Genomic DNA, 12,432 nt, shown 5'->3' with positions numbered 1-12,432 from the left:
CTTTTTTTCCCTGACCCGTCTTGTGCAGTTTTAGTGGTTTCTCCCAAACTCAACAGCTTGGAAATATTATCTGGTTATAAAATATATTTTTTATTGATTCCTATTTACTTCAGCCTTTCCAAGATGGTAGTGTCTGGGAAAGCTGTGCAGAGTTACTGGAATTTACAGTATATTCAAGCCAGTAAGCAAACCCAAAGGTTAATAACAGAACTTTGAGGTCAAATTTGGACAGTAACAAACCAGCTCATTTCAATAATCCTGTATCATTAGTTAAAAGGCTTGAAAAATAAAGTCACTGTATATTACACAGACTAGTGACTAGCCACCCTGTGGTTAGGATTTCCACTGTGCCCAAAAATCGCAGGACCATCTCTATTTCCATGCATTTGTTTGGCATCTCATATAATAATCTTATTCAGCAACTACAGTAAATCTGCAATGTCACTTTAGAAACCATTATGCTGTTCTGCTTGGAATATGGTCTTGTGGTTAGGGCACTGTACTAGGACTGTTCCCTGCTTGGCAGCAAGACATTGGACAAGTCATTTAAATTGTTCTATACTTCAGTTCCCGTCTGTACACTGGGAATACTACTACTTTATTTTATAGAGGTGTTTTGAAGACATATTTTCACTAATGCTGAAGGGCATGTAGGTACCAAGGTTAATCTCCCTATAGCAGATTTCTGACCAGTCATACATCAGCTAATAGATGTCCATTTCAACTGCAGCCACCACCATTAACCAAAGTTTTTAATTGTGGCCTCAATTTCAGCCTCGTACTTAGAGCTGTACCCAAATTGTAATCTATGTGCTATAGATCTCAATCAGATTCTTACTGAGCATCACAAGGCCTTGTCTGTACTAGGATAAAAAACTGACAATTCACCCCTGGTAAAACTCTATCATCAGTAGCAGAAGTGGCAACATGGTGGTAAAAATACCTGAGTCTTGTCTATATTACTGCCTCCACCATTGCTGCCATCCTTAGATGGTGCATAGGTGGTGAATTATACTTTCAATTTTTTCAAGTGCAGATGAGGCCAAAGAATCTGGCCAGCCTCTTTTCAGCCTAATAAGCCTGGATGAGAAAATGCACAGACCTTGTAATCCATCTCTATTTGGAGAAAAAAAGTTTTAAAAGATTTTTAAATCTACTGCACTCCCTTTTTGAAGATCTACTTTGCTTTAACATTGCAGACCTAGTGGCATCAATAACCCAAATTTAAAAGTGACATCTCAGAATTCAAGCAAAGAAATGGTAATGAAAAATCTCTATTTCATAACCATGTTTTCACTTAAAAACTAGAAAGTTACTGTACATTTTTTAACGCCTGTTCTGCTTTTGCTTTGAATAAAAACAGTTCAATCTTTGAAAATGTGACAAAGCCGCATAATTATTTCTGTCCATACAAAGTATGTTCTAGTTAATATAACTGCAAGAGTTTTTTTAAACTGGATGAATTTCTCAAACGGTTATCTGGCATGCAAATGTTGGGGTCTTCAACAGGGCCATGCTGCTCAGTGTTTTTCTTAAAAGGTCAAAGCAATAAGTAGGAAGCAGAACAGACTTTCAAAACTACAGCAACATTTGGCAAAATTACACAGGATACAAAAATTGAGAACTGTTCTTTCATATTAAAATCTTGGCTTTTGGATAGAGCAGTTTAACTGTAACTCCTCAAGAATTTCAAGGGGGAAAAAATGAAACTATGAGTAGGTCCATGAAGCATAAGATAAACAGCATAAACTAGTACAACAGACCAAAGAGTTCACAGAATTAGAATTTAGAGATGCAAAAGACCTATTACTTCATTTAGTTCAGTCCCCACAGTCAGTGCATTATTTTCCTTAAAGTATTATGGCAGAGCCATTGTGACACCATATTTAAGGTTAGTTCTCTTTTGCACTTAAAGCGGGAGCTCAATCTTTGTTTTGTATGAAAAACAATGTATTTACAATTATTTCCATTCTACAATATGGTATGGGAAAGACTAACAGTTTAGGAGAGGAATACAAAATTGCATTTTGATATATTCCCTTAGTAACGTTCCCTGCATCCAAGCCTGGGATGGAAAATAGATTTTGTTATCCCATGGGCATTTGTGTTAGAGACAATGGACTTCTGCACCCTACCTGCTCAGTTTTTTGAAGACTAGGATCCCTGTGAAACTGTTTAGCCCACTCCTAAACCAACTGAATGATTTCATGAAGAACAAGGATCTTCAACAAAATGCTCCATTGGTTTGATGAATATCAATTTGTGTGTGAAAGAATCATTGCTATGGCAAAGATCCTGGTCTTCAATAAACTGTTCACTGGCATAAGAGCTCTTCTGAATCTACTAAACTGAAAACCTGATTTACAAATTTTCAAATGGAAAAAAAAATCATAAAAAATAGCCTTTTTTAAAATATTGAAGAATCTTCTAAAACCTAGTCATTTTTGTGAAAGTGATTTTTACACTTTCAAGATTTTCAACCACAGCTACTATTCAGCTGATTCGGAAGAGATCTTAAGCTAGCTGAACAGTTTAACAATGAGCAGGCTCTTCAGTATAGCAACATCTCCTTTCATATACAACAGGATCTTTATCAGAGACCCCAGATCTTTTACACCACTACAGTAAGAGAACAGTACACAGCCTTACTCATGAGCTTTAAACATTTATTTAATCCTAAAGCAGGCTTGGATAAAATAAATACATTTTAAGTAATACCTTCTAAACTGAAAATGTGGTTTAAAAACTAAACAGATGAGTTTGTTTCTCTAGGAGGAATTTAAAATATACACACAAAGGGTTAGTTTAAATTAAGAGATTTATAATGTAATGCAATCAAACAAACAAGGCTACTGGGTATAACAATCTTTTAAATTTCTTCACAAGGCCATTATAAGGTACTGAGAGCAAAAACATCTGCTATACAGTACGGTGCAATAGTCTCTGATAGTGAATAAGAATGAGAGCTTAGATGATCATTACTTACAGCAGCTTCCCTGAACACATCCTAATTTAAAAGAAAAATAGCTTTATAGTATCAAGAGGAGATGCACAAGACATCAGTTGAGATTTTAAATGCAAATACATTTCAAGGTACACTACATATTTTATACTATTTTCCCACAATAGCGACTGAATGCCTTCTTGCATCCACATCTATGCATTTTTACCATTTGAACACAGAACTGTGTGGAAAAAGGTAATCCCATTTCATGGAGGATTGGAGGTTTTGAAATTTGGTTTTATTCTTACTCAGTAAGAAAGCCAAAAATGTCAAAATTCTCTCTCAAAGGGAAAGTCCTAAGGCCGAACTCAGAGTTGGGTAGTTGTTTATTTTTATTTGAAAGAACTACTTCAGCAAATAATCAGTCAATATAGATTGATTTAAATCTATCAACAAGTTACAACAACTGTCAAAAGCATAAAAGAAGGGTTTTTTTGTACGATCTGTGAACATTCAGAAGTACAGCATTCAAAGTTAACTTTATAGTAAAAAAACATACTGTTCCTAAAAAAAAAAAAACCAGGATGGCATACTTCATGGCAGAAAGGATTTCTGTGGAAGCCAAAATAAGCTGCAACTTGTATTTTGACATAGTAGCTAACAAAATGAAAATAAACAGTGAGTCTGTACCTCTGGAGTGGCGGAGGTGATGGTCACGTTGGCCATGAGGCCATTCCTTTTATACATGCTCTCCCCAAGATGCAGGAAATTTCAGCTCAGCCACCGCTGGTGACACAACATGATGAATGGAGAACTCCTGTAAGGCAAATATATTTATAAAAAACTGACTTAAGGGATTTCCTTATTCTCTTGTGAGAGAGCAGCCACGTGTGTGGAACAAAAAGATCATTATGTGTTGGGGGAAGAATTCTCTGTGAAGTATGAAACCAAAAAGAGTACTATGTACTTTATCATAATAGCATACTAACACTTTTTTTTTTTCTTCAAGTCAGTTCAGGAAATAAACAACGTAAGTATAATGCTTATATTTAGATTTAGGTCTAAGAAGAAGTCCACATCAGAAGGCATCCATGCAAAGCCTTGAGAACCCTTGACTTACACTGAGAACACAAGAACTTAGGAGATGCACAATAAAAACTAACCAAAGCAGCAGCACTTCTTCCTCCCATCTTACCATCCATTATCTAATCACCAGTTACGCAACCAATGGAGCGTCAGAAAACCTATCACACTTTCCCACCTCAACTGACTCAGCACTCTGCTAATGCCCACTCAAACAAGCTCTGCTGTGTGCTGGAAAGTCAACAATTCAGGCTGCTTCAAACTCCAAGGGGCAGAGCATTCCAAAGGGAAGAGGCCTCTACAGAGAACACTCGTCAGCAGCCCCCTTCTCAATGAAGAAGATCAAGTTCAAGGGCCTCTTCTCAACACAACAGTGACAATATAGCCTGGGGAATGGTGATCTCTCAAATAAGCAGGTTCCAAACTGCTATGGGCTTCACAGATTAAACACACCACCTTAAACTGTCTCCAGAAATCAACAGACAGTTCGCACAAAAACATAGAGCACTGATGACAAATGGTATCATCAAGAGGCACTCAATCAGTAGACTGCTGCATTCCGCATCAACTTAAGTTCCCAGATAGATTTCATGTGTTCTCCAACAAAGACCACATATTGTCACCTCAAACTAGATTAATGCACAGTAGCAAAGTTCACATCCAAAATAAATGCTCATAAGCTTTTGGCAAGGAGCAGATGATGGCAATGAGTGTTCCTGGACATAGATAGAATAATGTTCTTCTAACAACATATGGGGATCTAACATCATCCTCTGATTGTGCACTTGAAGAAATGTAGGGCAAACACATAACATGCAGTTGGACATACATTTCCTGATTATACAAAATTAAATGTGTCTGAAGACAAACATCTTGGTCTACAATTATAAAGTATGTAATATTTAAATTAGTTATGCACATTTGATATTGTGACAACAAGTAACTGATTAGTATATTAAACAATAAACAAGAGTCCAGTTATTCTATAAAGAAAAAATATAAAAGAGAGACGAAAAAGATACATTCAAACATCATCTATGATATGGGTTCAATGACCGTGATATATATAAACATGGATTTTAAATTCACTCTTCTCTCAGTGGAAGGGTGTTCATAAATATAGGATTAAATACCTATTTCTAAATAAATCACTCATTCAACCACAATGGCAAATCTCTCATGATGCAGGCACATTCTAACTCAAATGAGATTTTAAGGCACAAGACTTTACCTCCCACAATGATTTTGATTGATAATGTAATGGTGACACTTTGCCTTTAAGGTCATGGACCCATTTGGAGGCTATTAAAATACAGATCAGTCCATGAAGTCAGCTTAATTAGAACTGATAATTTTCAGTCATAATGTGTTTGTTTTGACAAACTGACTATTGATTAAATTGATTTTTTGTTGAAAACCTGTTTTTCAGGCTTTTGGTGTAAAGCGGGGGGTGGGGGGAGCGTTAGCAAGCTCCCTACCTTGCTCTGCACCTCTCTGGAAGCAGCAACATCGCCCTCCCTCAGCTCCTAGGCGGAGGCACGACCAGGCAGCTCTGCAGGCTGCCTCCACCCTGAACACCAGCTCTGCTGCAGAAGTCCCGGAAAATCACGGAATCCATGAGTTCCATGATCTCCATGACAAACTCGCAGCCTTAGTAATCACTAACAGTCAGCATGGATTTACTAAGAATAAATCATGCCAAACCAGCTTGATTTCCTTCTTTGATAGGAGCAACAGAGGGTCCTGTGGCACCTTTAAGACTAACAGAAGTATTGGGAGCATAAGCTTTCGTGGGTAAGAACCTCACTTCTTCAGATGCAAGTAACGGAAATTTCCAAAGGCAGGTATAAATCAGTATGGAGATAACGAGGTTAGTTCAATCAGGGAGGGTGAGGTGCTCTGCTAGCAGTTGAGGTATGAACACCAAGGGAGGAGAAACTGCTTCTGTAGTTGGCTAGCCATTCACAGTCTTTGTTTAATCCTGATCTGATGGTGTCAAATTTGCAAATGAACTGGAGCTCAGCAGTTTCTCTTTGGAGTCTGGTCCTGAAGTTTTTTTGCTGTAAGATAGCTACCTTTACATCTGCTATTGTGTGGCCAGGGAGGTTGAAGTGTTCTCCTACAGGTTTTTGTATATTGCCATTCCTGATATCTAACTTGGGTCCATTTATCCTCTTGCGTAGTGACTGTCCAGTTTGGCCAATGTACATAGCAGAGGGGCACTGCAAGAGGATAAATGGACATAACTATTTTAATTAAAAACAATTTTAACAAAAACAAACCTGATTTTAAAAATCTTGAATATTTAACCAAATTCAAAAATTTATATGCTTGTTTTGTTAAAATATTATATGTTTGCTCTTGAAGAAAAAAATCCAGAATACATAACATTGTTGTTTTAGTTAAATAAAACTATTTAAATGTCTGTCTGGTGATGTTCTCCTCCTAATACAGCATGGCAAGAAAATCCTCCAAATATTAATGATTGACCTGTTGAATTGGAGATATTTCACCTCCCAATGACTTCATAAATATCTGCTTCAATTACCTTTGGTAAATAAAATAATCAAACAATCATTAATTTTCTGATATAGCTGTAAAACTAATCTGAAAAGTTTTCAAAATAAATCACTTTAAAAATGTATAGTGTTTACCTTCTAAAAATGAAACCCACATCTATCTCTGAGTTGTGAAGAATATGTATTATGGTTATAACAACCAACAAGAATGCACTTTTATGTAGAAATCCATGATTAAATAGAGTCTTCCTGACTAGTGATTTAAATCAATTTGATTTAAATCAAATCCACCCTGATTTTAAATCAGTACAGAATAATTGACTTGCATTTATATCACTGAATATCCTATCAAACAAATGATGGGGTGAATATGCAGTGTAGTTGTAGCCATGTTAGTCCCAGGATATTAGAGACACAAAGTGGGTGAGGTAGTATCTTTTATTGGACCAACCTCTGTTGGAGAGAGAGACAAGCTTTCAAGCCACACAGAAAGCTCTTCTTCTGTATGGGTTCACTATGCATATTTACAATGAAGCTTTCACTGCCAAGTCTATAGACCAGTGGTTCTCAACCAGGGATTCGGGGATCCCTGGGGTGCTACAAGCAAGCACGACCACAACCAGTGTTAGACTCACTGTGGCCCACAGCAGAAAGCCTAAGCCCTGCCGTGCAGGGCTGAAGCCCAGGACCCTGAGCTGTTCCATCCGGGACTGAAGCAGAAGCCTGAGCAACTTAGCTTTGTGGGGAGCCCTATTGCATGGGGCCCTAGGCAATTGTCCTGCTTGCTACCCCTTAATGCCAGCCCTGGCTTTTATATGCAGAAAACCAGTTGCTGTAGCACAGGTGGGACTTGGGAGTTTTTATCACTTGCAGGAGGGGGCTCAGAAAGAAAAAGGTTGAGAACCCCTGCTAAAGAGCACGTTGATACATACTGTACATAGTGCCTTGTGCAACAGTACCACCTAGTGACAAAATAACTGAAGAGCACAAGTTTTAAAACATTTGGGAAACATGGTAAGTCATAGGTAATGGTGAGTAAATGAAGGTGTCTAGTAATTCTGCATAGTATGTGCTACAGATTTAGCACAGATAGGGTATATCCTACTCTAGATGCATGCCTGGCTCTCATCAACTGTAATGAAGTTACACATGCCACACACACAACCACCAACTAATCCATAAGCACAATTACATGAGTTAACAATACCAACAGCTAAGCAACATGACCACAGAACTAGAACACTACCAACCCCTTCACCTCTCCCATTGACAATTCCTCAGCCAATTGATGTGCTATCACTCTTCAGCTAACAAATCATCTACAATAGGTTAAAAGTCAGATTGAAAAGACATGCTGGCAACCTCCTTGCCATATAAAAAATAAACCTTATTATCTGATGACAGGTTTCAGAGTAGCAGCCGTGTTAGTCTGTATCCGCAAAAAGAACAGGAGTACTTGTGGCACCTTAGAGACTAACACATTTATTAGAGCATAAGCTTTCGTGGACTACAGCCCACTTCTTCGGATGCATATAGAGTGAAACATATATTGAGGAGATATGTATACACACATACAGAGAGCATGAACAGGTGGGAGTTGTCTTACCAACTCTGAGAGGCCAATTAAGTAAGAGAAAAAAAACTTTTGAAGTGATAATCAAGCTAGCCCGGTACAAACAGTTTGATAAGAAGTGTGAGAATACTTACAAGGGGAGATAGATTCAATGTTTGTAATGGCTCATTGATTGAATAAGGACTGGGAATGGCTGAGCAGTGCTGGGATGTCGACGGTGCTTCGCTGCGCACCGAGGATACGGTGCCTGGTGCTGATTTGGTACAGCGCACCAGAGGCGCTTCTCCATGTGCCGACAACACGGAGCCCAGCGCGGTGTCAGCTCGACGCACCGGTGCTGGGGCCAATGCCGACTCCATTAAAAGAGCCCGGAGTCGGATTTCACGCTCCTTTTTCGTCTGCAGCTTGAAGGAGCGGCAGATCTTGCACTTCTCACTAACGTGAGACTCGCCCAGACAGCGAAGACACTGATTGTGTGGATCTCTTCTGGGCATACAGTTGCGACAGGAGTCGCACGACTTGAAGCCTGGGCCACGGGGCATGCCCCGAGCTAGGCACTCGTGAAAGAAAGTTCAGTAATGGAAGAGATCAGTGAAACTGGATACCACTAAGCTAGACACGCTGCACCTACGCTAAGCTGGAGCAAGTTCCGACTACCTTCACTGGCGGCAAGAAGGAACTGAGGGTGGGGGGAGCACGCAGTCCCCTTTATGGTGCAATATGTCGGCGCCACTCCAGGGGTCGCAGCGGTGCTCCCCCACTACGGATGCTGCTAAGGGAAAACTTCCGGCACCGGTGCACGTGGTGAGCATGCACACCTATAGTGGAATACACATGAGCAATCACTCAAAGAAGAACAATGGTATCCAAAATGAGAAAGTGTTATTTTCCCCACAATTTCAAAAACACTGCAACATAACTATGAATACAATTTTTACTGTTTAAGTTGATTCCAACTCCTTAATGTAGTATTTATTGGTCAAAGCTACCAAACAACAATGTAGTAAAAGATTTTTATTAGTTTTGCATGGTCAAGTTTTTTTTCCAGAAATGATTAAGCTGCTTAGCATGTGGCAAAAATGGCAAATATCAACATTATGCAATATTCTACCATGAAATGTTTTCACATCACATATTCTTAATTGTCAAAGTATCTCATCCATATCTTCAATTGAAATTTACTGACTAGATCAGTTTCACACCGAAGGTGCTAGTAGCAGCAGACTCTGGGTATGTCTACACTACGAGAGTAGCTCGATTTTACTTAAAGCGAATTTGTGGAACTGATATTACAAAGTCGAACGTATGTACCCACACTAAGGACAGTAATTCGACTTTGTGAGTCCACACTAACGGGGAAAGCGTTGACATTGGAAGCGGTACACCGTGGGCAGCTATCCCACAGTTCCCGCAGTCCCCGCTGCCCACTGGAATTCTGGGTTGAGCCCCCAATGCCTGCTGGGGCAAAAAAATGTGTCGAGGGTGGTTTTGGGTAACTGTCGTCATTCAACCCTCACTCCTGCCCTCCCTCCGTGAAAGCGCCAGTGGGCAATCAGTTCGCACACTTTTCTGGTGATTGACAATGCGGACGCCACAGCACTGCCAGCATGGATCCCGCAGCGATCATCGCTGCAGTTACGGCCGTTGTCAACACCTCGCACCTTAGCATCCACCTTTTTCGGAGGCAGATGCTGAGAAATCGGGCGAGGAGGCTACGGCAGCACGGTGAGGACATTAAGTCTGAGAGGGGCACAGACCTCTCGCAAAGCACGGGACCCCACGCCGTGGACATCATGGTGGCAATGGGTCATGTTGATGCTTTGGAATGGCGATTCTGGGTCTGGCAAACAAGCACAGACTGGTGGGACCGCATAGTGCTGCAGGTCTGGGATGAATCACAGTGGCTGCGAAACTTTTGGATGCGTAAGGGAACTTTTCTGGAACTTTGTGAGTTGCTGTTCCCTGCCCTGAAGCGCAAGGACACCCAGATGCGAGCAGCCCTGACTGTCCAGAAGCGAGTGGCCATAGCCAGACAGCTACCGGTCAGTCGCGAACCAATTTGGAATGGGCAAATCTACCGTGGGGGTTGCTGTGATGCAAGTAGCCAACGCAATCGTTGAGCTACTGCTCTCAAAGGTAGTGACCCTGGGAAACGTGCAGGTGATCATAGATGGCTTCACTGCGATGGGATTCCCAAACTGCGGTGGGGCTATAGATGGAACTCACATCCCTATTCTGGGACCAGACCACCAGGCCAGCCAGTACATTAACTGAAAGGGCTACTTTTCAATGGTGCTGCAAGCACTGGTGGACCATAGGGGACATTTTACCAACATCAATGTTGGATGGCCGGGCAAGGTTCATGATGCTCGCGTTTTCAGGAACTCTGGTCTGTTTAGACGGCTGCAGGAAGGTATTTACTTCCCAGACCACAAAATAACTGTTGGGGATGTGGAGATGCCTATAGTGATCCTTGGGGACCCAGCCTACCCGCTAATGTCCTGATTCATGAAGCCCTATACAGGCGCCCTGGACAGTGAAAAAGAATCTTCAACTACTGGCTGAGCAAGGGCAGAATGGTGGTGGAGTGTGCTTTTGGTCGTCTGAAGGGGAGATGGAGAAGCTTTACTGACTCGCTCTGATCTCAGCGAAACCAATATCCCCATTGTTATTGCAGCTTGCTGTGTGCTCCACAATCTCTGTGAGAGCAAGGGGGAGACGTTTATGGCGGGGTGGGAGGTTGAGGCAAATCGCCTGGCTGCTGATTACGCCCAGCCAAACAGCCGGGCGATTAGAAAAGCCCAGCGGGACGCGCTGTGCATCCGGGAAGTTTTGAAAGCTAGGTTCCAGAGTGAGCAGGGTAACCTGTGACTATTAAGTTTGTTTAAAACAGAAGCAGAACCTTCCACCGTTTCTTTACCCAGTTAATGTTGACTATCCTCGCCATTTACCAACCCCCTTCCAACACACCTTTAAAAATAAAATAAATTAAACTTTGTTCATTAACACCGTTTTCTTTATTAAGGATTTCGTGGTAAAGTGTTGAAACTGGGACGCAGACTGTGGTGGGGAGCGCGTGTAGTGATGGAAAGGACGCTTCTAAACTCGAGGAATGACAGGCTCCTGCTCCTAGAGCGGTCCGCAGTGGTGGATTGGTTGTTTCAACGGAGCCTGCCACCCCTCCTTTTCGGGACTCTGTGTGTGGGGGCTATGTGACTTTGTGGAGGGGGAGGGCGGTTACAGATCCCCTGCTGCGTGGCTCTGTCATCCAGGCTAAGGACCGCTGCATAAGATCTGTAACCGCCCTCCCCCGCCACAAAGTCACATAGCCCCCTTCCCCCACACACAACATGAAAACCACCTCCCAGACTGACCAGGGTGCCTAGTGACTGCAATGTGTGTGTGACCTTCTGCTGAACCTGCCCCCGTGTCTGTACCCTGGTAAAGGTGACTGTCCTCTCCAATTACCAACCCCCTTTCCCCCCCTTCAAACACACTTTCCTCTAAAAGAACATGACTGAAACAGTAATTAACAGAAACGTATTTTTTATTAACAACTACACAGTTAGGGGATGAAACTGGGACGGGGGCTTGGGTGAGCTGCTTTTGGAGTGAAGGAAAGGACTTATCAAATCTTCGGGAATGAGAGCCTTCTGCTACTTGAGCAGTCTGCAGGGGTGGAGTGACTGTTTTCACGGCCCCTGCCGCCCCTCCTTCTTGGGACTTTGGGTGAGGGGGGGTGGGACTTTGTGGTGGGGGAGCCACAAAAACAAGCACATCCTCCAGCAATTGATCTTGGTGCACTGTTTGCTTGAGAAAAGACAGACAAGAAGCTTCATAAAATAGAAACATCTGGGAGAGCAACCAAACTAAGGAAGGCAGCACTTCAACCAAGAGACGATGACAAGTTGAGCAGACTATCTGTGGAAGACCTGATTGCTAAGGATGCAGTTTATTACTTAACATGCCCTTTTTCCTGCTTGAATAAACCGAATCTTAAAACAAAAGCATCTAGTTATACTGCAACAATCCAATGAGAACGCTACATTTTATCATCTGAATGAAGAGAGAGACAATGATCTTATGTACAACAAAAAGGCTCTTCGCCTGTCCAAGCTGCTACAAAGATATAAAGTCCTACTTCCCTCAGACATCGAAACTGCAAACTATTCCAGTAGTAAATTACAGGCAAGGTTAGAAAAAACACTATGGTTCTGCAATTTCATTCTACACACAGCAAAGACAAGGTAAGTCTACCATTGTTCTATGCAGCACAACATTAGCTGATGCTATCCAAGCTCCTAGTAATCTGA

General features: G+C 41.6%; 1 protein-coding gene across 8 annotated transcripts in view; it reads right to left on the bottom strand.

Annotated features, from left to right (window-relative positions):
- The window catches only part of RALGPS1 (Ral GEF with PH domain and SH3 binding motif 1), a 397,330-nt gene that overhangs the window by 304,168 nt on the left and 80,730 nt on the right, over nucleotides 1–12,432 (bottom strand). For all 8 annotated transcript variants that reach the window (XR_004648476.1, XM_034793617.1, XM_034793611.1 and 5 more), the window contains one exon: nucleotides 3,635–3,761. Coding sequence is in view for 7 of the 8 variants with exons in the window: in XM_034793617.1 (XP_034649508.1) it covers nucleotides 3,635–3,691 (57 nt within the window). In the remaining variant the exon portion in view is untranslated. The remainder of the gene's footprint in view (nucleotides 1–3,634; nucleotides 3,762–12,432) is intronic.

This window comes from Trachemys scripta, chromosome 17, assembly GCF_013100865.1.
Source record: "Trachemys scripta elegans isolate TJP31775 chromosome 17, CAS_Tse_1.0, whole genome shotgun sequence".
In the NCBI taxonomy this organism is placed as follows: Eukaryota; Metazoa; Chordata; order Testudines; family Emydidae; genus Trachemys; species Trachemys scripta.
Note: the sequence above shows the minus strand (reverse complement) of the source record. Positions and strands in the feature narration are given on the sequence as shown.